General features: G+C 41.5%; 2 protein-coding genes across 3 annotated transcripts in view; both read right to left on the bottom strand.

Annotated features, from left to right (window-relative positions):
• The window catches only part of TXNRD1 (thioredoxin reductase 1), a 63,211-nt gene that overhangs the window by 29,949 nt on the left and 10,948 nt on the right, over nucleotides 1-22,314 (bottom strand). For both annotated transcript variants that reach the window (XM_070410944.1, XM_070410943.1), the window contains exons 2-7: nucleotides 12,181-12,303; nucleotides 8,837-8,909; nucleotides 7,329-7,448; nucleotides 2,409-2,551; nucleotides 1,876-1,991; nucleotides 256-481 (exon numbers count right to left, since the gene is read on the bottom strand). In XM_070410944.1, coding sequence (XP_070267045.1) covers nucleotides 256-481; nucleotides 1,876-1,991; nucleotides 2,409-2,551; nucleotides 7,329-7,448; nucleotides 8,837-8,909; nucleotides 12,181-12,267 — 765 coding nt within the window. In that variant the 5' untranslated portion in view covers nucleotides 12,268-12,303. The remainder of the gene's footprint in view (nucleotides 1-255; nucleotides 482-1,875; nucleotides 1,992-2,408; nucleotides 2,552-7,328; nucleotides 7,449-8,836; nucleotides 8,910-12,180; nucleotides 12,304-22,314) is intronic.
• On the bottom strand, nucleotides 18,082-21,416 carry EID3 (EP300 interacting inhibitor of differentiation 3). The gene has a single exon (XM_070407957.1). It carries the CDS (start codon nucleotides 21,323-21,325, stop codon nucleotides 20,141-20,143), a length of 1,185 nt encoding a protein of 394 aa, XP_070264058.1. The 5' UTR covers nucleotides 21,326-21,416; the 3' UTR covers nucleotides 18,082-20,140.

The following is a 22,314-nucleotide window of genomic DNA, read 5'->3' as shown; positions in this document are numbered from 1 at the left end:
AAGGAATGCATAAAGGGAAGTATTAAACAGAAGAGAAGCAAAGGTAATGAAGAAATTATTATTCTGCAAATAAGAACAAAGCTATTTAGGCGGTAGGTAGGTACAAGTTTACATACCACTACCACATAATTGAGGAATTACAGTGCCCCTTATGTTTTATAATTCTGAGATTATACTTCTATCACCTATAGAAATCTATTTCCTAACTTTTAATATGTGTATAGAACCAACAAACTTATAGGCAACTCCACTTACCTTTATTGGTACAAATTGTTTTATAAACTTGACACCATGTTCTTGCATGTGTTCACCAATTTTGTTGGCCATGTCCTGGTCAAATCCTCTAAGGAGAATGGATCGTACCATAACAGTGACATCTAAACCAATGCCAGCAAGAAACCCAGCACATTCTAAAGCGACATAGGATGCTCCGACCACAAGGGTCTTGCCCGGGCAGTAAGATAAGGAGAAAAGATCATCACTGAAAAGAGATTTGTAAAAAAAAGGCAGAAATAAAAAAATGTTCATGGGAATAATGACCAAATCAAAGCAAATATTTTTACTTTCTTCTGAGCGAGAAACCTTTAAGATGTAAAAATTTAATTAGCTACATACATAATATGAGAAGTTTTTATAAGGTCTTAGACTCTCCCTTTGCTGCCACCCAGTGGCTTGGGGAGTAGCTCAAGCTACTCTGGGGCCAAACACAGCAAACTATGTAACTTCTGACCACAGTCCAACTCACAGTCAAACAAACCGATTCTGAATTGTCTGGAACAATTCTTCACTACTGTGTTTAATATCCTACATTTAAAAATCTAAACCCTTATCCCACCACTCAGCTCTCCCTGAGGTGGAAAGTCTGGTACTTCTTATCTGGAATACCAATTATCAAGAGTGGGGAAAAACCCAACATACAGTTTTTGTATGTAAACGTCAATTATAAAAAGTAAAATCTGACAAAATCTTCTTGCTCAATGAAGAATACTGAATATATGAGTGAAATCACGTAAGCATTAGAAAATAAATTTTTTAAATTTTGAGAAGGGAGCCTATTCAAAACAACAAAGACAACAGTTGCCATCAGAGCTGCCCCTATATGAAGCACAGAGGAAATAAATCATACCCTCCCCCCCCCCCCCGCCGCCCCCCGCCAAAAAAAAAAAAAAGGCCTGAAAAAGAGTAATCTATAACACAATCAGATACACTGGAGGAAAAGCATCCAAGAGGACATGTTTATCAACAATCTATGTTAATGTCTTGATAATTTAAAACATCTGAAAAACAATGTCACCAGTATTATCACTTGGACAAAAATAAATCACTTAGCAAAACCTTCTTACTTGACTCACTTATTTCGGAAGATTCATCTACACTGACACTGCAAACATTTGAACAGTGAACTGAACAGAGAATAGGGACCAGGCTTTGATAAATCTAAATGGTCTGCCATCCTCTCATTCTTTCAGTGTCACATTGCAAGTGTTAAAGGGTAAGGTAACAGACGATCCTATATATATACACATATGTATCATTTCACAAAATGTTTGTGACTGTCCATCTGGTTTTATAAAATACATTCATAAAACATATTCACACATATATAAATTTCAATATAAGCATACATCAATATGTGAGTGATGTAAACTCTGGGTGGTAAGATGACCAATGTTTATAGTTTTTAATTTTTAAAATATTCTCATATCTAAAATAACTTTTCCTTTCTCTTTTTTCCCAAACCCCTGCCCTTTTGGGCAAAAATATGGTAAAAAAATCCACTAAGTTCCAGGAAATGGACAAAATGGGTTTTAAGACTAAAGCAAAAGCATAAATCCACAATGGGTTTTTCTTTTCTCCCTGCGATCTTTTCCTTACCTGCTGATGCAGTATTCTCTGTCACCAGGGATGCCCAAGTAACGTGGCCTTTCACCGGTAGCAATGAGAAATCTCTCTGCTGAATAAATTTTTTCTTTGCCTTTGTTATTCGTTGTCTAAAAGGAACCAAAATGTCAGTTTTTAATAGTTCTCATGACGTAGAATTGTAACTTCACATTAACAAAAGCCATTCACCACACTGTCCAATTTGATCCTCATATAAATTTGGTAATACATAAGAGATATTAAGGCTCTGAGCAATTAAGGGACTTGCTCAAGGTCACTATGCTAGTAAACGGCATAGCCATGACTCAAATCCAGATGTTGTGGCCCTGAATCTAGTTCTCTTACTCTCTCCAACATCACAGAAGAAAGCCCCACAAGGAGATGTGATGGCAAAATCACCACACTGGACACTCTGGGTCACAGTGCTATTACTTTCATTAGGATGATCCCCTTCTCCTTTCCTCCCTTACCTCCAACCAAAGCTTAACACAAACCAAAAGAAGCTACTTAGGCTGTCACACAATTACCTTAATCCTATGAGGCCCCACAAACTGCCCATATGCATTCTCATAGGTGACTTTCTTCTCCCGAAGAGCCACGCGGTAGCCCCAGTTCAGAGAGCCAATGTGATTCTGCACAGCTTCTGTCATTTTCCCCCAGTCATGTCCAACTGCACAAGGAAATAAGACAAAACATTTAGCCTTTCAACTGCCTGGCGAAGATCGTTTCTCAGTAACTATTCACATGGAATACAAAGAGCAGAGCTTTTAGTTGAAAAGGGCAAGTCCTTCATTTCAAGCCATAAACAACCTTTTAATCTTCAAATATTCTTTCCTTTTTAGAAAACTACCACAATACTAAATAATGCAAGGCTTCCTGGACATTCTTAAGACTAAAATAACCATTCTCAACTTTTTTCTTCTTTATCTAGAAATGAAAGGGAGGGAGGGAGGGAGGAAAGGAGGGAGGGAGGGAGGGAGGGAGGGAAACATCAATGATGAGAGAGAATCATTGATAGGCTGCCTCTTGCAGGGCCCCTACTAGGATCAAGCCCACAAAACCAGGTATGTGCCCTGATTGAACCAAGACCTTCTGGTTCATAGGTCCATGCTCAACCACTGAGCAACACTGGCCAGGCTACCTCTCTTTAAAAAAAAAAAAAAAACTAGGATATTTAAGCAAACCCCAGCATTTTATTAGTGGTGATTTTGGCTTAGTTACAGTGATTTAGGGATGCCCAAGGGCCAGTAATGCTAAACATCCTTCACTACAGTTCCTTACAACTAAGAGCTGTCTGGCCAACAAAGTGCCAGTGCCATTAACACCAATGCCATTAACACCCCCGTAAAGAAACAGTGGACTAGATTAAAGGGAAGATTCACTTCTGAAACTTTACAGTTGTAGAACTACTAAGTGAACTATACTCTGCTAATCCTATAGCAGATACCATATTCTAAAAGAAGACATAGTTGAGAGTAAATAACAGCACCAACAAATTGTTATTTCAATGACAGAAATCCAAATTCAATGATTAGACCAGATCCAATCTCAGTCAGCCTTCCATTGTTGCCGTCAGATCCCCCGATTCCCAAACTTCTCAAACCCCCTTTTCTACCAGAGCTCCTTCATCCTCTGATAAGGGGATAGCCAACCACCATCCATCCCCAGTCTCTATAGTGTGATTTTGATCAGGCAGAAGGATTTTAAAAGTTCCACCCACCAGTTTGGGATTTAGCATCAGGGCACTCTAGCTGCTCCTATGTCCTGACCTTGCATTCCAGTCTGGGAACTGAGTTTCTGGTCTTGTAAAACCCAAATTCCTACTTTACATACTAATAGTGGTCACTGGATCCTTGTTGGACTATTGGTCATAACATTCCTGAACCCCAGTTCTCCAGGGCTGCCCTGTCTTCTAATAATGCCTAAATCCACCACCTTCAATGGATAAAAATTTCTAAATTGTATAATAAGGAACTAATAAATGCACTGCATTCCCAAATATTACTTGGATACTTCACATCCCCACACTCACCCATCTGCCGGCAGGGCCCCAGCATTTCTCCTAGGCCTCCCAATTCCACTGGCCTGGTCTACCAGTTGTAACCCAAGAAGGACAAATGGCCTGCCCAAGGCTACACACTAACCCAGTGGCAAACGCAGACAGTGTATGTGAAAAGACAGGTGTGTGGTAGGAGAATCTATCCCAAACTGCAAGCCCCCAAATACAAACCAATGAACTTGCTTTCTTTGTATTGACAATGGGATTCTAAAGCTTTCCAAATATTTAATATTTTAAAGATACACTTAATTCTTAAGCATAGGAGAATTCAAATAGGGAAATCTTAGAAAATACAAAGCCCATAAATCTTCCAGAAAGGACCAATTCATCCAATTTACATAACGGAGCTCAAGTAATTTTTTTTAAGGCCTTAATTGCTTTCTGTACATTCTCCATTTGGAGCTTCAGGGAAATGTCAGATCACAGGCTGCGTCCCGTAGGTGTCACTCCCCTGTCACTGGGCAGACTCAGGTGTCCCTGTCCTCCCTCACCAAACTATTTTCAGTGTCAGAGAAGACTCTTCCCAGAAAACTGAGCACTGTTCTTTGTTCAAGGACACACAATTAGATCTGTTTCTATAAGAAAAATGCAAAATAAGCCTCCTCGCTTTATCTGTTAGGAAAATGAATCAGCAGTCTCTAGGGGATTCTCATCTGAAAATTACATCTCTAAGTTTCCTTCTTCCTCTAAGATCAGATGACAAACATTTGTCTAAATCCACTAATTCTTTACCACAATCATTTTAAACACAAAAAGGAGGGGAGTAATTACTGCTCCCTCAGTGGATCCTGATAGGCCACTCCTACAAAGCCTGCCTCTGGTTCTCACAGCTAGGCCACTGTCTGCTTCAGCTTAATGAGAAAAGCTGAAGATAACAATAAGCAAACCACCAGGCTTCAACTTGGGGAGAGTGAAGGGGTTTAACTACAAAGACAGAGATTGCTTTTGTGGCTGACAAATACAAGAGGTATAAGGTATAAAAATAGAAAACTATATATTTCTACTTTAAAATATGGAAAGGGGGAGGAAACACAAAAGTGGTAAAACTTAAATTGGTTGGATAAATAATTTTTGTAAGGATAGACAAATAAAGAAACCTTGAATTAAGTTTTAAAACTCCCATGAAATTCAGGGAGCTTTTGCTGCACGGATGTGGGCTATGCTTGTAGTGGCTTTTATTACCCCCGTTGCAGTGCGTTTATTATTTCCTTATTATATAATTTAGAAATAAATTCAACATAAAAAAATAGCCAATGCTTATTATCCTAATATATAAAAAGCCAGGGGCCGTCACAACCGAAACAACCGGACAGATGACCAAACAGCAGGTTGCATGGGGCGACCAGGCTGGCAGGGGTGTTAGTGAGGGACGACCAAACGACTGAACAGCAGGCTGTGTGGGGCAACCAGGCCTGCAGGGGGGGCAGTTGGGGGCAACCAGGCCGGCGGGGGGGTGGGGGGGACGGGGGGAAGGCAGTTAGGGATGACCAGGTCAGCAGGCGGGACAGTTGGGGTGACCAGACCGGCAGGGGAGCAGTTAGGGGCAATCAGGCCAGCAGGCAGAGGCGGTTAGAGGTGATCAGGCTGGCAGGGGGGGGGCAGTTAGAGGCCATCAGGCAGGCAGGTGAGCAGTTAGGAGCCAGTGGTCCCAGATTGTGAGAGGGATGTCCTGGATTGGAGAGGGTGCAGGCTGGGCTGAGGGGGGACACACACCCCCATCCCTGTGCACGAATTTCATGCAATGGGCCTCTAGTTATTACATAACAATGACAGAGACATTCTTTTGCTGGAAAGAATACTTACCAAATTTACCAAGTTATATTTCACCACCCACCTGATTACTGAATCTATTAAAATAATATTCAGTTGGCCCTATTAATAAAATTTACATTCAGCAGAGGCCTATACTTATCTCTTATGTTTTTAAGATCCCAAAAACCCAGAAAGTAGCCTTCTAAGGTCTGAGGAAGAGATATGACCCCAGGAAAACTTTTGAAATAACTGATTTTCTAAGATTCCAGACTTGGGAAAAAAGTTAATTTTATTTTATTTATTTATTTATTTATTTTTTTGGTGGAGATGCCGGGGATCAAAAAAGTTAATTTTAAATGAGAAAGAAAAGCATCAATAAAGGAAGCCTGACTAGTTTGAGTGGAAGCAAAGTTTTTCAAAGCATGTATGTAGGCCTTTTTAAAGAAATAATCACCTATTAATTAAAACTCCAAAAAAAGCCACAAAATAACTTACCCCAGCTTCTGGATGAAAGATGTCCCTCAAATATCCCATAACCCATAGATCTCAAAGCTAAAATCAGATAGGGGCTAGAGTTTTATTCTTTAAGGACTTAGTGACCTAGGTCATTAATTAGCCATGAAGCTGTGCCAGACCTCATGTTATTCTCCTACCAGATAAAGTCAACAAATTCCTCTTCAACTTTTCTAGGGTACTCTAAATACTTTTTTTTTTAAATATGCCTTTATTGACTTTTAGAGACAAAGTGAGAGGCACAAAGAAATAGAAACATCGATGAGAGAGAAACATCATCAACTGGCTGCCTTCTGCACGGCCACCTACTGGGGATGAAGCCTGCAACCTGGGCATGTGCCCTGACCAGGAATCAAACCAGCGACCTGTTAGTTCAGCGGTTCTCAACCTGTGGGTCGCAACCCCTTTGGGGGTCGAACGACCCTTTCACAGGGGTCGCCTAAGACCATTGGAAAACACATATATAATTACATATTGTTTTTGTGATTAATCACTATGCTTTAATTATGATCAATTTGTAACAATGAAAATACATCCTGCATATCAGATATTTACATTACGATTCATAACAGTAGCAAAATTACAGTTACGAGGTAGCAACGAAAATAATTTTATGGTTGGGGGTCACCGCAACATGAGGAACTGTATTAAAGGGTTGCAGTATTAGGAAGGTTGAGAACCACTGTGTTAGTTCATGGGTCAATGCTCAACCACTGAGCAGCACTGACCGGGCTCCAAATACTTTTAATCTGAAAAAGACTAACCATCCTCCACCCCAAAAATATCAGCTCATGAAACAGACTTCTTTAAACTGAGAAAAATGTAACAGCTTCAAAGGAAAGTAAATGTAATTTGTACTCCTCTATGAAATTCTCTATGATTTCTTTGAAAGAATTCTGGTTTTCTAGTAAAGAAAGAAACTCTAAGTACAATATCTGTTCTTACCATAACAGCTATGTCACCACCTGACACAGGATAACTGTAGTGATTTTATCCATTAAAAATGTAAATAATAAAAACAACTTCCAGGTTATTGCTAGTCTCATAAAAATGGATGATGTACTGCAAGATCACAGCTCAAACCCCCCAAAGCACAAAGGGAACACAGCTTTCCCCCCCATACCTTTCTCCTCAACATTCCATCCATAGTTCCGAGAGTCTCGCACGGCTTGTCCTAACAAAGCTGCTTGGTGCATCAGCTTCTTCGGTATGCATCCCACATTCACACATGTTCCTCCGAGACCTGCAACAACATTGAGAAATCAGTTCACAACCTGCTTTACAATCCTTCAAAGAAAAAGATCCACAATTATTACTAGTCTATGAACCACAGTCTATTTGCTTAATGTAGCCAATACTGTTTAGACAAGTTTATCCCTAAGTCTTGTGATATTTCTAAGTTCAGATAGCCTTATATACCAAACACAGACATCAGAAAACACAAAAATGAGCAAATGTCCACATACTGCAAAGATTCAAAATTAATTGCCTGCTGATAGAGATGCCAGAAATTGAAATTTTACTTTGTGCACAACCCATACTTGCCATTGAATCTATGAGCAGAACTACCTGATAAAGGGGTTGTGAAACTGAGCATAATTGAACTGTAGTGGGCCTGAAACTACATATAAAATATGTTGTATATGAGCATTTTATAAACTGCATTTTTACTACTATTTTATTATTAAGGAATCCATCTCTATGACTATCATGAAGCCCAGGCTGGGTTAACAGTGACATATTCTGGAAATAACTATACCCCACTCTCGACTTTCTAGCTCTAACCACTATCTTCTCTTTCTACCTCAAATGAAAACCCAGACTCCTGAGGCCTCAATACTTGCCCTTCTATTCCTAAAAGATGCCAAAACCAACTATGTGAGAGGCTTTTTCAAAGGAGAAGACGACTTAGTCCTCCCAGAAGACAAATCCTCTACTTTACTTTATGAGGCAGATAGCAACTCCAAACCACAGTCAGGTTGGGACCTGCGCAGGCCTCAATATATGAGCATGTTTTAAAGAAGAGATGGTGTGGTCTTTAGCTTTTGCTGATTCTCACAAAAGAATTCATAAAAAAAAAAAAAAAAAAAGATTAGCATGTTTGAGCTTAAAACATGGTGATAGCTGTCTCCATGAGAGTAAAATGTAGGCAGGTGGGGAGATGAACAAAATGGTATAAGTTAGCTTTAAATCATCATAAAAGTTGTGGATAAAGTTTTGTATGATCTTAACTTCCAGGAATCTAAATTTTCAACATTTAACTGGATTCCATTTTAACATAGCATAAGTAAAAGAGGTACATGTTTTGGGGTTTGTTTTGTTTAATTGATTTGAGAGGAAGGGAGAGAGAAAAACATCAATGTGAGAGAAAAATATGGACTGGTTGCCTCCCACACATCCTGACCAGGGACTGAATCCACAATCTGAGTATGTGCCCTGACCAGGAATTGAACTCTCCACCTTATGGTGTACAGGATGGATGATGCTCCAACAAACTGAGCCACACCAGCCAGGGCTGGTTGTTTGTTTAATTTTTTATTTTATAATTGGATTTTAGGAGCCATTTAAACCAATACCAAGGAAAAACCTGCTCCTGCAAATATTCACTTCTAAAATATTTTAAAAACTTACCCCATTTAGTTCCAAGAGGAGTTGGAGTGACAAAATCCAGGACCATCACCTTCTTGTTATATTTGGCTGCCTCCTAGAAAATAAAATTATTAAAATGAGTTAGAAAAGTGATTTTATCCATTAAAAATGTAAATAATAAAAACAACTTCCAGGTTATTGCTAGTCTCATAAAAATGGATGATGTACTGCAAGATCACAGCTCAAACCCCCCAAAGCACAAAGGGAACACAGCTTTCCCCCCCATACCTTAACATGTCCATTTCCAGACAGACTGGAAATGGGATGTTAAAAAATCCATGCTATTTTTATTAGGCTACAATGCCTAAAGCAACACCAGTTATTAATACCTGGGAATTTCATATACCAAAATTAGTGCTATTTCAAGAAAAAAATTAAGCAATATTTAGATAATCCTATAACTGGCTTTAAGAACAAATTAGTTATAAAATTGTCCATCAGCTGGAAATCTTAGCATCCTCTTACATAATTCCACTCAAACAGTAACAAATTAAGAGATAACCTGGAAAACATATGACCATTTCAAAGCAAGTGCTAAGTAGCCAGTAAAACAGACTTACTGATAATCTATAACCCTTGATCCAGCCTATCTACACTAATAAAAGAGAAACATGGTAATTAGTGTACAACCGCTATCCTTCCCATTGGCTAATCAGGGAGATATGCAAATTAACTGTCAGCCAAGATGACGGCGGGCAGCCAGGCAGCTGATGCAAACAGGGAGGCTTGCTTCCTTCAGTGACAGAGGACTCCAATGTTCCCCGCCTGCCTTGCCGGCTTCTGAGCTTCAGTTGGAAACACTGTAACATTTATAGAAGATAAACAAAACCCCAGAAAACTCCTGTCAGTCAGCGGGGATCTCAGAGCTGGAGTCGCAACATTGTTTCGAATACAGAAAACAAAGGCCAGAAACCTGCTTTCAGCCGAGCCTCAGAGAGAAAGCCGGCTCTCAGCTCCAGTGACAGCCATAGAAGATAAATAAATGCCAGAATAAAAAGAAAAGAAAAAAAGGAGAGGTTTGGAGCTTCAGTTGCCCGCCAGCCTGAAAACGGCCCTCAGCCCCTCACCCAGACTGGCCAGGCACCCCAGTGTGGACCCCACCCTGAAGCAACAAGATGGCCGCTAATTTGCATACTGAAGGCAGGCGGCAGCAGGCAAGGCTGTCTGCGGTCTGGGACCTGGATCTGTGACTCTGCCGGGCGGGATCAGTGGAGCCGTGAGGCCTCCCCGCACCGGGATCAGCGTGACAGGGGGCAGCGCCCCAACCCCCTGATCGGCCCTGCTCTGTGGGTGATAGAGGGCGGCACCCCAACCCCCTGATCGGCCCTGCTCTGTGGGTGATAGAGGGCGGCGCCCCAATCCCCCCCCCCCCCCCCATGGGCCCTGCTCTGTGTGTGACAGGGTAGAGCCATAAACTCCCCATCGGCCCTGCCCTGAGTGTGACAGTGGTGGCGCCCCAACCCCCTGATCGGCCCTGCTCTGTGTGTGACAGGGTGCAGCGCCCCAACTCCCCTATTGGCCCTACTCTGTGAGTGACAGGGGGGAGCTCCTCAACCCCCTGATCGGCCCTGTTCTGTGCATGACAGGGGGGAGCTCCCCAAACCCCTGATCGACCCTGCTCTGTGTGTGACAGGGTATGGAGCCCCAACCCCCGTGATGGGCCCTGCTCTGTGAGTGACAGGGGGTGGCGCTGCAACTTTCCTATCGACCCTGCCTTGAGTGTGACAAGGGGCGGTGCCCCAACCCCCCAATCGGCCCTACCCTGAGCGTGACTAGGGGTGGCATCGCAACCTCCCGATCCGCCCTGCGCTGTGCATGACAGGGGGCGGCGCCCCAACTCCCCAATCGGCCCTGCTCTGAGTCTGACCAGGGGCTGCACCTAGGGATTGGGCCTGCCCTCTGCCACCCGGAAGCAGGCCTAAGCCAGCAGGTTGTTATCTCCCGAGGGGTCCCAGACTGCGAGAGGGCACAGGCCGGGCTGAGGGACCCCCTCTCCCCCCCGAGTGCACAAATTTTTGTGCACCAGGCCTCTAGTATCTTATAATCTTTTTTAAAGTACTTTTAAGTTTTGTTTCTAGGCAGAATATTGGAGAAGTTTTTCCTTTAAAATTGTCAGATTTACTAATGTGAGGAGCCAATGAAAAAGTTGAGATCTATAAGATTTCCCAATCTATTTTAGGGGAGTGGTGACAGTCAAAAGTTCATTTTGAAGAGCATCCTTTACCTTTCTCAGAGAATAAGCTTTGTGTATTGGCAACTAGACCTCCAAGGGTTATTTGAAAATACTGAGTCTATGTGTCCTCCAAAACCACCATCACACCAGTAAAATACATATACACAGTACTAGGCCTTAGTCATTTATAGCAAAGCACTACTTAATACCAGGTATTGGCCTATTCCAATACTGGGCAGCTTCCTTTGAATCTACCTTTACTGATTCACCACAAGCTACAAGGAGTATAAGCACCTCATCTTTTAAAAGAACCTCTTCAGCAAGAATGACAGTTCCAAGGGTCCCTTCACACATGGCAAATGAATCTCAACTCAGGGCTAGGAGCCTCACTCTGACCTCTCTTACCTGTAATCCTCTACCGGCCACCCCAGGCCAGTGTTAGTGGTTATTCTCTTAGCTCACAGTATATACACAAGAGGCAAATCATTTTTACTGAGTTTAAGAAATCTAACCACTCTCCACCTTTCTATTGTGGAGGAGGAGTTGTGAATAGGAACATCAAAGTGAAAAAAAAATAAATATTTATTAAGAATAAGAAATATATTTAATTTCAAACCATTTCCACACAACACCCTTATTATCTTTGAAAAATCAACCAAACTTAAAATGAATAAAAATGCATCCCAACAATACTAAGTCCAGTACTTTTATGTAAAGAACATATCGTTCAGCCCGGTCAGCGTGGCTCAGTGGTTGAGCATCAACCTATGAACCAGGAGGTCACAATTCAATTCCAGGTCAGCGCACATGCCAGTTTGCGGGCTTGATCATCAGTGTGTGTGTGTGTGTGTGTGTGTGTGTGCGCGCGCGCATGCGTGCATGCGTGCAGGAGACAGCCAATCAATGATTCTCTGTCATCATTGCTGTCTCTATCTCTCTCTCTCTCCCCCTCTCCCTTCCTCACTCTGAAATCAATACAAGTATCTTTTTAAAAAAATAAAGAACATTTAGTTCAAGCTGGAAAAATGACTTATAAAGTGGTCCCCTTAACATGTCCTACCCAAGTTAATGTGCAAAATGTCACAAAGTGGCTCAAATTCCACAGAGAATCTGGAGAACTGTTGTAACCCACATAACACATAAAAAGACTTGCCTTAGCAGCTGCCAGTCCTCCTGAGCCCCCTCCAATGATGATGAGATCATAGTCGTAGGTCCCGGGAAGATCCTCAGAGCCATTCATTTTTAGTAGCTTTTGAAGTCTGCCCTCTTGATAAGCCTAAAGAACAAAAACAATGAAAGGGAAAATAATTTAACTTATAAGCAGCAATGTCTGAAGAGTTTTGTGAAAAACCTTTCTTTAAAGAAAAGCAAAAGGAGTTTTTCAAAGAAAAAATGTTTCATTTATATTACAGCACACAAATGAAACATTCAATCTTCTCACACCACAGATAGCTCCTCGAAGTGTCACATAAGTAAGGTGCTGATGGCCCAACAAAATCAATTTAGGCCTAAATTAAATTTGATCCGTCCTTTTATCCTAGAACTTTTTTTTTTAATATTGAAGAAGCAACTCAGGATTGTTCTTTTTTAAAAAATATATTTTTATTGATTTCAGAGAGGGAAAGAGACAGAAACATCAATGATGAGAATCATTAATTGGCTGCCTCCTGCATGCCCCCTCACTGGGGACCGAACCCACAACTTGGGCATGTGCCCTTGACCAGAATCGAACCTGGGACCCTTCAGTCCACAGGCCAGTGCTCTATCCACTAAGCCCGTGGTCGGCAAACTGCGGCTCGCGAGCCACATGTGGCTCTTTGGCCCCTTGAGTGTGGCTCTTCCTAAGCCTTAGGAGTACCCTAATTAAGTTAATAACAATGTACCTACCTATATAGTTTAAGTTTAAAAAATTTGGCTCTCAAAAGAAATTTCAATCGTTGTCCTGTTGATATTTGGCTCTGTTGACTAATGAGTTTGCCGACCACTGCACTAAGCCAAACCAACTAGGGCATATCCCAGAATTTTTAAACTAGGTTTTAAATTGGGTTTTTAAACATTTGTACTGTATGTTTTTAATAGAATCATCAATACAATTTGTCAATCATCTTTATTTTCAAGTCAAAGGTACAATAATGTGTGGGCTAGGGTCTCAGATGAAGATAGTGGACTGGTGACTAGCCATTGAAACAGATTAGCCAAATACTTAAGACTTTTCTATATTGTTTAGGTAAGGCATAAAATCTAGAAATTCAGAAATAAATCATCAATTGACATAAATGGAAAAGTCCCTAATTCTGCAAGGCATTTTGAATAAAAAAGGAGGGGTGGGGGGTAAATAAATAAAAATACACAACTCTATAAAGCTCATTTATTTAATCTACCAATACATGAAGCCTCCTGTATTGTATTCGGTATTTAGATTCCATATACTTGGCACATAACAGTCTTTATAATATAATTGTTGGACTTTTAATTTTTTATATATATATATTTTATTGATTTTTTACAGAGAGGAAGGGAGAGGGATAAAGAGTTAGAAACATCCATGAGAGAGAAACATCCATCAGCTGCCTCCTGCACACCCCCTACTGGGGACATGCCCACAACCAACGTGCATGCCCTTGACCAGAATCGAACCTGGGACTCTTTAGTCCACAGGCCGACGCTCTAGCCACTGAGCCAAACTGGTCAGGGCTGGACTTTTAATTTTAAAAAGTTCATTCCCCTGGTTTTTATACACATTATTTACCATTTCACATTAGATTTAAATACAGTTTTTGGTGATATACTTAATATTACCGTTCATTAAAATAAAAATCTGTGCTAATATGGGATAATAACTGGAAAAGTTAAATAAAAGTTAAGCATAATAAAAAATATTTTTTAAAAATCAAGTTTTAACCTTAATACAAAAAAAGCCCCCAAACTTACCAGCCTAGACTTTACATTTTTCTCCTGCCTACCTCAGATGTTGAGGGTGAAAGGCTGAGCTTGGGGTCAGTAGAACAGGAAGCTTGGGATGTGGAAGGGGGTGCAATAGAGGAAGGTGGTGGTGATGGCGGAGGAAGAGGAGGAGGAGGGGGAGGCGCAGCACTGTGGCTGCCCCTTGGCAGCATAGCAGGTACACATGATGGCCCAGGGATGCAAGGCAGAACACCTGGAAACCAGCAACAGTGGGGACAAGTCTGCATCACCCTGACGGTCTGTACAAAAGGTCTAACATGAGAGGCTGGTAAACACAGCCAGTATTCATCAACTGGCATTATGGCAGAGGCTCCTCCTTCAACACAAGGCACTGTGGGGGGAAAAACAATTCGGTAACAATAGCCATTCAGATCAAAGGACCAATATAATCTTCAGATAACAAGCATTACTCTCTAGTTCAGTGGTTCTCAACCTTCCTAATGCTGCGACCCTTTAATACAGTTCCTCTTGTTGTGGTGACCCCCAATTTCATTGTTACAAATTGAACATAATTAAAGCATAGTGATTAATCACAAAAACAATATGTAATTATATATGTGTTTTCTGATGGTCTTAGGCGACCCCTGTGAAAGGGTCGCGACCCACAGGTTGAGAACCGCTGCTCTAGTTGCTATCACAGAGCATAAAGCTAGAAAAAAAATTTTTTTTTAAAGAACATAAAGCTGACTTGCTGGCCTGAAAGAATTAATAAATGCACTTAGATGTTCTTCTGGAAAATAACCATTTTGAATCTCAGCCCCATTTTATCTGCATCTACTTGACACAAATGATGCCAGAACACAATCACTGGCTGCCTAAAAGAAAACCACCCATTCTTGCAACCACCTCCCCCAAAATAGCTACTAAAGCAAGAGAAAAAAAAAAAAAAAGGCAGCATTGTCATGCCACATACTCCCTCCAAAAATGTTTATAATCTGTTCTGTGCTGAAATTCTGTATCAGACCTGGATTCTTATGGTCCAAGGTTAAAGTCAAATTATATCAACCAGTGCACAGACTTTACAAAGCAAGCTCTAAGAGAGCCTGAACATTTTTAACTGTGTAAAATCAGAAAGACAGGCAACTGAAGCATTCAGCTAACTCCAGAACTAAACATGATGTCTTCAAATTTCAATCTAAATTAAAAGTGACGCTACTGTAATTCAGCTCCAGGTAAGTGGTTTCCCATCTGAAATATAAATAAGAGAGACAGTAGAAGACAGCTCCGCCAGGCAATGTAAGAAAGGAGCATACAGATGGGGTAAGCAGACTAGAGAAAAATGTTCCTTCCTTTCACCTTCAATTACAACTACTAGAAATAGTGGCTGCTAATTATAGTAGCTGATACAGAAGAGTTCTCAAAGTTTTTTAGTCTCAGAATCCCTTTACAATTTAAAATTTTTAGGACCCCAAAGAGCTTTGATTAATGGGGTTTATTTATAATATTTATCATATCAAAAATTAAAACTAAGAAAAGATTTAAAATATTGTAAGTCATTAAATATCTTAATATTTAATTAAACATAATTTATTTAAAACATTTTTAATTGGCAAAAAGAGTGGCATTGTTTTATATCTTGGTAATTCTCTTTAATGTCTCTCTTAATAAAAGGCAGCCCATATCTTTTCTGCATTCACTCTATTGTAACATCACTTGTCATGCATGTAGCCTCTGGAAAACTCTATGGTAGACTTGCAAGAAAATTAGAGTGAAAGGGACAAACAGCATCTTAGTATCACTTGGGTTGCGGGTGAATTTCCCGCCAAAATATAAGATGGCGCGTTAAAATGCCTATATCTTTTGAAGTATGGGTTCGATTGAAATGAAATATTTGGTAATACGCAGTTACAATCGGCCCGAGTTTACACGTTTCCCGAACTCCACCGCAAATCTATATGAACCGAGTTTAAGACGGCTCCCACGGAGTACGCGCAATTCACGCGAGCCGACTTAACTCGTTTCCCGCAACCCAAGTGGTATTACTAAGATATTTTTACCTCAAGGACTTCCTGAAAGAGCCTCAGGGGCCCCTATAGGAATCCAGACCTCACTGAGAACCATGCTATCCTATATAATAAAAGCCTAATATGCAAATTGTCCCCTTGAGAGTTCAACTGGGAGTTCGACAGCTCACTATGACGTGCGCTGACCACCAGGGGGCGGCACGAACATGGCAGGCATCGGTGATGCAGCACTGGCAGCGAGCAGCAGTGGAGGCACTGCCAGCCCCAATGGGCCCTGATGAGAGTGGGACCGTGGCAGGATGGTGGAGCAGATGAGCGGGCAGCGCCAGGCCAAGGTGCATGCGAGAGGAGGCCCAATCACCCCGCTGATTGCCCCCAGACGGGGTGGGGGCCGCTGGCCGGCTCCCAGGTGCTGAGGGAGCTGGGTGGGGGACCCGGCCCCAATCAATCGCCCCGAAGGTGGGATGGTGGAGCAGGTGAGGGGGTGGCGCCAGCCAGGCCAAGGCAGTGTGCCAGGCGTGGCTACGGAGCTGGGGGCGCGAGCTGGGGCCTGATCCCCGCAGGCCACCCCAAGGGACCCCATCCATGCAGGAATTCGTGCACCAGGCCTCTAGTAGGACATAAGTGTAAATACACAACACCCCACCTGCAGGTGTTTGCCGGGCTTACATATTAGCTATTCTTTCCTCTCTTCCATCTACCTCTCAGTAATGTCTTTTCCCCACCCCAGTAAAACACTGCTCCAGATTCCCCTTAAAAAGGCCAAAAGCAATTCAAATGTGCAAAAACAATGCCAAAAACAATTCAAGTGTGCAAAAATAATACCGAAAGCAACTCAAGTGTGCAAAAATAATACTGAAAGCAACTCAAGTGTGCAGAAACAATATTTTAGCCCAGAGAAACCAATTTTGGACTTCCAAACTCCAGAACTATAAAACATAATTGGTTTTAAACCACTAAATGGTAATCTGTTATAGAAGCAATTGGAAACTAATACACCCAGTGAAATACAAATTCCATGAGAGTTGGGTCATAATCTGTCCACCACTTTTTCCCTAGTGCCTAGAGCAGTGCCTGGCCACAGTGGGCACTCAAGTAGTTGTTACGTAAATCAACAAAGCACTAATTCCAATCGCTTGGTAACTGATTTCCTAAAACAAATGAAGTCATATCTAAACTTAAAATAAAGTGAATAAACCATGACAGAGATGGTCACCATGGAAGGAGGTGGCAGCATGGATTTTCTAACCCTGATCTAGAGAATGAGGCACCAATATGAGTGCTCACAATGAGCAGCGATATGGTGCTACAGCAGGTGGGGTGGGGTAGGTGTATGTGTGTGTGTGCACGCGTGCACACTGTACGTACGTGTATTACCATTTAATTCTCACAATAGTCTGCCAAGCAGATGTCTTTCCCATTTCAGAAATGACAATATAAAAGCACTTAGAGATTAAGAGCCTTGCCCATGAACTAAGAATGGAACTCAAGTCTGTATGATTACAAATCTCTTCCTTTTCTCACTATACCATACCCAATCGTTCATATTTTAAAGTGCCTGTCGCATACATTTTCTAATTTTATCCTTACTGTAAACGTGAGATAGGTATTATTTTCACTTAGTAAAAAAACACAAAATACAAAAAAAAACCTAAGGTTTACAGGTTCAATAATTTGCCCAAAGTCTCTACTAGAATATTAGAGGGTCAGGATCTAATCCCAGGTCCTTTGAACAGAAAGTGGTTGTTATATAAGAAAGTACTAGTAAAAAAAAATTTTTGCCATAATATTCTCCTAAGTTCAGTTGATTTTATTGAAATCTGAAATTTGAGCCACTCTATATTAGTGGGAAACCCACAAGATTTGCAATTTGGTGGATACCTAAGTCCCTATAATTAAATAACCTATTGGTCAACTCACCTTTTTCTTCAAGGTAAGCAAGCAGTCATTTTAATTTCAAAGTGATAAGGCAACCCAGGTATCATGACAACCAGTAAAAACAAAACAAGTGGCCCTAACCGGTTTGGCTCAGTGGATAGAACATCGGCCTGCAGACTCAAGGGTCCCGGGTTCGATTCCGGTCAAGGGCATGTACCTTGGTTGCGGGCACATCTCCAGTGGGGAGTGTGCAGGAGGCAGCTGATGGATGTTTCTCTCTCATGGATGTTTCTAACTCTCTATCCCTCTCCCTTCCTCTCTGTAAAAAAATCAATAAAATATATTTTTTAAAAAAAACTAACAAAAACAAAAAACAAAACAAGTGGTTAATTTTATTTATATTTTAACAGCTATAACTGTAGAGGAGACCCCAAACCTTCACATTCTCTATTATTGCATTTAGTCATCACTAAGTCTCAATACTCCTGGTAAATACACTAGGCATTTAACAGAGCAATCTGGTGGCAAGTAAAGAACTGAGGAAGATTTTTTTCTTTTTTTGCTATCATTTTAAGAGTATCTTTTCCTCAAACAGCAAGTCTCTGGAAATCAAGGAACTCAACTGGTAGAAAGAAACAGGCTAAAGTGAAGATCAGTGAGACCAAAAGATGCTTTCCTGACTGCTAAATAAAAGGGTGATAGACAACCAGGAAGGGTCAGCATTCCTTCAAAATTTTTTGTGAGAACTGATCTGTCTACATTATGAACTGTGGGGGAGGTCAAGGGTCATGACATGCAGACCCTCCACTCAAACTGACTGGGAAATCTAAGGCTTAATTTGTTAGGAAAATAATTGGCCAAGTTTCATAAGAAATTTCTATTTTTGCTTAAAAAAACTCTTCAATATTACACATACAAAAACCTCTCCTCTCAATCTTGATGTCATTCATTTAGTCTTTGGATTTCCCCTCTCCATACCACACTAGACTTAATAGGAAAATTTATCATTATTGCTATGCAAAATATGTATCCACCTGCCAAATAATGTTTAATGGCAAAATCCATCAGTACCAAAGATTAAATTCCTATAGGGATCAAGAAAAGAAGCTTATAGGCATGCTCACTGCACCTTCAAAACTGCTTTCTTACAAACCCAAATTTTGGGGGATAACCTCCAAATAAGGCATTAGTTTATGTTTTAAAAAGAAAAAGGAGCATTTATGGCTTTTATGAATAAATTAATCAATTATTTCAGTTGAAACAGGGGCAGTTCCAGGCATTGAAAGCCCTATTAAGAAACGCACAATTGAATTGAGAACAGATATTCAAGGCTGTTGTTACATAATGAAACATCACTGATTTCTGAAGGACACACGGTGTACTAGCAGAAATTACAAAGAAAAACTAGGAGTCAAAGAAGAAACTAACCAAGGAGATAAAGACTAGAACTAGATGTTAAAAGATTTTGTTTGAAATAATCTAACAAAAGTATCTTCTTCCTCTGAGAATACTAACAGAAAAGGTAATTCATTTTTGCCCAGTTTAACATTCAACTAGAATAAAGATCTTATGGTTTTCTAATGCCATAAACCTCTCACAATTCCCTATATTTGCCTCCATGTCCAGTATACCGTTCATATCTGTGACCAATTCCTACTCACGTTTCAGCACTTAGTTGACACATCATCTACTACAGTAGACACTATATTTCTTTTGAACTAATCACAGGAGAATTATTTAGAATGTGGATACCCACTAATTAATCTTACTGAGTCTTTCTAGCAATGAAGCAAAGCACCTGTTGTTGTGTGTGTGTGTGTGTGTGTGTGTGTTTAAGTGTTAACATTGCACATTCATTGCCCTACAGATAGTCTTTCTTTAATTTAGCATTTTTTTTTTACCCACTCTTTCCCCAACCTGATTAGGAATCCCATATGGGATTCTCTTTATTCCCTGTAACAGAGGAATACAGTATCACAGAGCATAACTGATACTTTTTTTTGAAAATTATAACATACCTTTTAATTTACGAAATTTGGAACTGAATTTTATTAATAAAGTCTTAAAGGACATTCAAAAAAATTTCCATGAACATGCCAGTGATTGTTTTTAAATAACAGCTCATGACAACTTTATAAACTACCAAGAAAAATACACTGCACAGTAAGACAATTTCTGATGTTCTTGAAAATATTTTCTCACTTTACAAGAGATACAATATGGGCTTCTATTTAGGTTTTACACTCTATTTTGAGATGATACTTTAGAAAAGCCACGAAATGCACCCTATACTAAGAACAAAAATATTTAGTAAGAGCTTTTAATCATAGCCTCTGAAATTTCAAAAGTCGCCACAATATTTTTCCAGTCCTGTAAACTCAAAGATATAACTCCTTGTTTCCTGCCATGGGAACTGGGATCATTTTCCTCACCCACTTGGTTAACATTAATGGGCTCTAATATTGGCAGCCTGTCTTGATCAAGCCTTATTCTTGCAAAACCATCCCTTATAATGAAAGAAACATAGAATATATTCTCCACAGTACGAGAAAAAGAATTTGGATCAATCACAAACTCAAAATAGGATACGGGAGTGTCAGGATACTTTCGAAAATACGTTTGCAACAACCCCAAGATTCTTTCTACTTCTTTTTCTGTCCCTTCTTGATTGCTACTCAGGTCCAGCCTCCTCAGCTTTGTAGGCATATCCACGTTTTCCTCCACCCTGGGAGCTTTTTTATGGTGTCCAGGTCGCCGCTTCGGTGCAGAAGACTCTGACTTGAATGAACCAAAAAGAAAGTGGAATGTTTCAGCTTGCGATATCCAGGATGTTGCTTCCTTATGTACTGTCTCCCAGAAGGAAAGAACTATGTTATCATCACAACCATTCAACGCATCACGTTCATCATCTTCCATCCAGTTCAGACCCACAAAAATAAACAGAAAATCACAAAATGCTACATGATTAAAAAAGCTCATATCAGAATTCAGCTGCTTTGCTTTTTCTTTACCCAAATCAGAAGCCAAAACAAGAAACTGGGCATCGAGAGCTGCTTCCCTTGTTCGGCTCACTCCATCAAACAGGACATTGGCTTCCTCCAGAGCCTCGGTTAATGAGTCGCTCGCCGTGTTCACGATGTCTTCCCGGTTCTGCTGGACATTATAGATGAGCTGCCGGTACTGCCTGCGGATATTCCGGCATTTCTCCTCGTCAGCCACAAGCAATAGGAGATTTGGATCTATGTGGGCTGCCGCACAGCTGAGGTCGTCGGAGCAGTCCTCGGAGCAGCTGTCAGAGAAGCCGTCAGCCCCCATCGCCACTTCCAGCTTCAGGGGGTCCACCTCCTCGGCCTGCTTCAGAGAGAACGCACTGCCGGAGATGGCACTGCCGGGGATGGCACTGCCGGGGATGGCACTGCCGGGGATGGCACGCACCACCGGCTCCTCTCCTTTCTCTTCGTCTCCCCGCAGGGAATCTTTTTCATCAGACATGTCGGTGACAGCGGAGATCAGGTAGCGCTCTGCTCGGGGCCTTCGCGATGTTTCTCACCAACAACGGCCAGCGGCGTCAGGCAGAGCTGAGAAGACGTCCGCCCATGCGCAGGGCTGGCGTCGCAGGAGGCCCCGCCCAAGCTCACCCGCCTCCCGACAGCCCACCCCGCGGAGCCCAGGCGCAGGGCCCTGCAAAAAGCCCACCTCGCGGAAGGCAGCGCATGCACAGGATCGCGCCGGACCGCGCGGGCCGCACAGAACGCACGACGCAACAATGGCTCCCAACCCCACACTGAACACCCGTGTAGGCGATAGGTATTGTTTTAGCGTTTACTGACAGTGTCATCTAGCTTTCAGAGAAACACATGGATGTTTGACAAAACTGTGGGGAAACTCAAGGTCCTGCGCTTTAGATTGCTGTCACATATTGCAGTTAGGTCGACCTTGGTTTTTCATTATTACTATGATTATTCTTTCATTTTTTGAGAACTAAATCTGTCTAGATTATAAACTGCCCATGCCCGTAAGGCCAAGGAGCAAGACTGCAAAACCCTATTACAAGTAGGCCTAACTCCAAGGGCTCATTTGCAAGATGGCTGTTTGTAACTCAATTCTTTATTATACAAATGTAAATTGCGTCAATTACCATGGTGGGCCCTCTTAAGCCCTCCAAAGCCCAACCCCCTCCAACCTACCTCGGGATGGGGAGAGGGCGGAGGAGGGGGGGGGGGGGGGCGGTAGTCACTTGTGTTCGAATTTCGGCGCCAGAGCAAGCTCGAAGATGGGGAGAGGGGTTATTACTCAAGTGATCTTCGGTTCTCCACAACCCAAGGGTGGGAGAATAAAGTGGGTACAGTCTCTGCAAGAGCTGTTTATTTGAAAGCTTGCCAAAGGCTAAAGGCCACAGACTGAATGGATAGTAAATCTGAACCCTAAAAGGTGAGCAAAGCCATGAAGATTTTAAACACAATCTGTTATAAGGATATGCA

The sequence above is a fragment of the Myotis yumanensis genome, unplaced genomic scaffold (assembly GCF_028538775.1).
Source record: "Myotis yumanensis isolate MYYU_CA2020_CCGP unplaced genomic scaffold, mMyoYum1.0.hap1 SCAF_3, whole genome shotgun sequence".
In the NCBI taxonomy this organism is placed as follows: domain Eukaryota; kingdom Metazoa; phylum Chordata; class Mammalia; order Chiroptera; family Vespertilionidae; genus Myotis; species Myotis yumanensis.
The sequence above is the reverse complement of the archived record's forward strand: the minus strand, read 5'-3'. Positions and strand labels throughout refer to the sequence as shown.

Bases quoted from the DNA above. Each gene is read 5' to 3' on its own strand.
- EID3 (XM_070407957.1), bottom strand. From the start codon at position 21,325: ATGTCTGATGAAAAAGATTCCCTGCGGGGAGACGAAGAGAAAGGAGAG.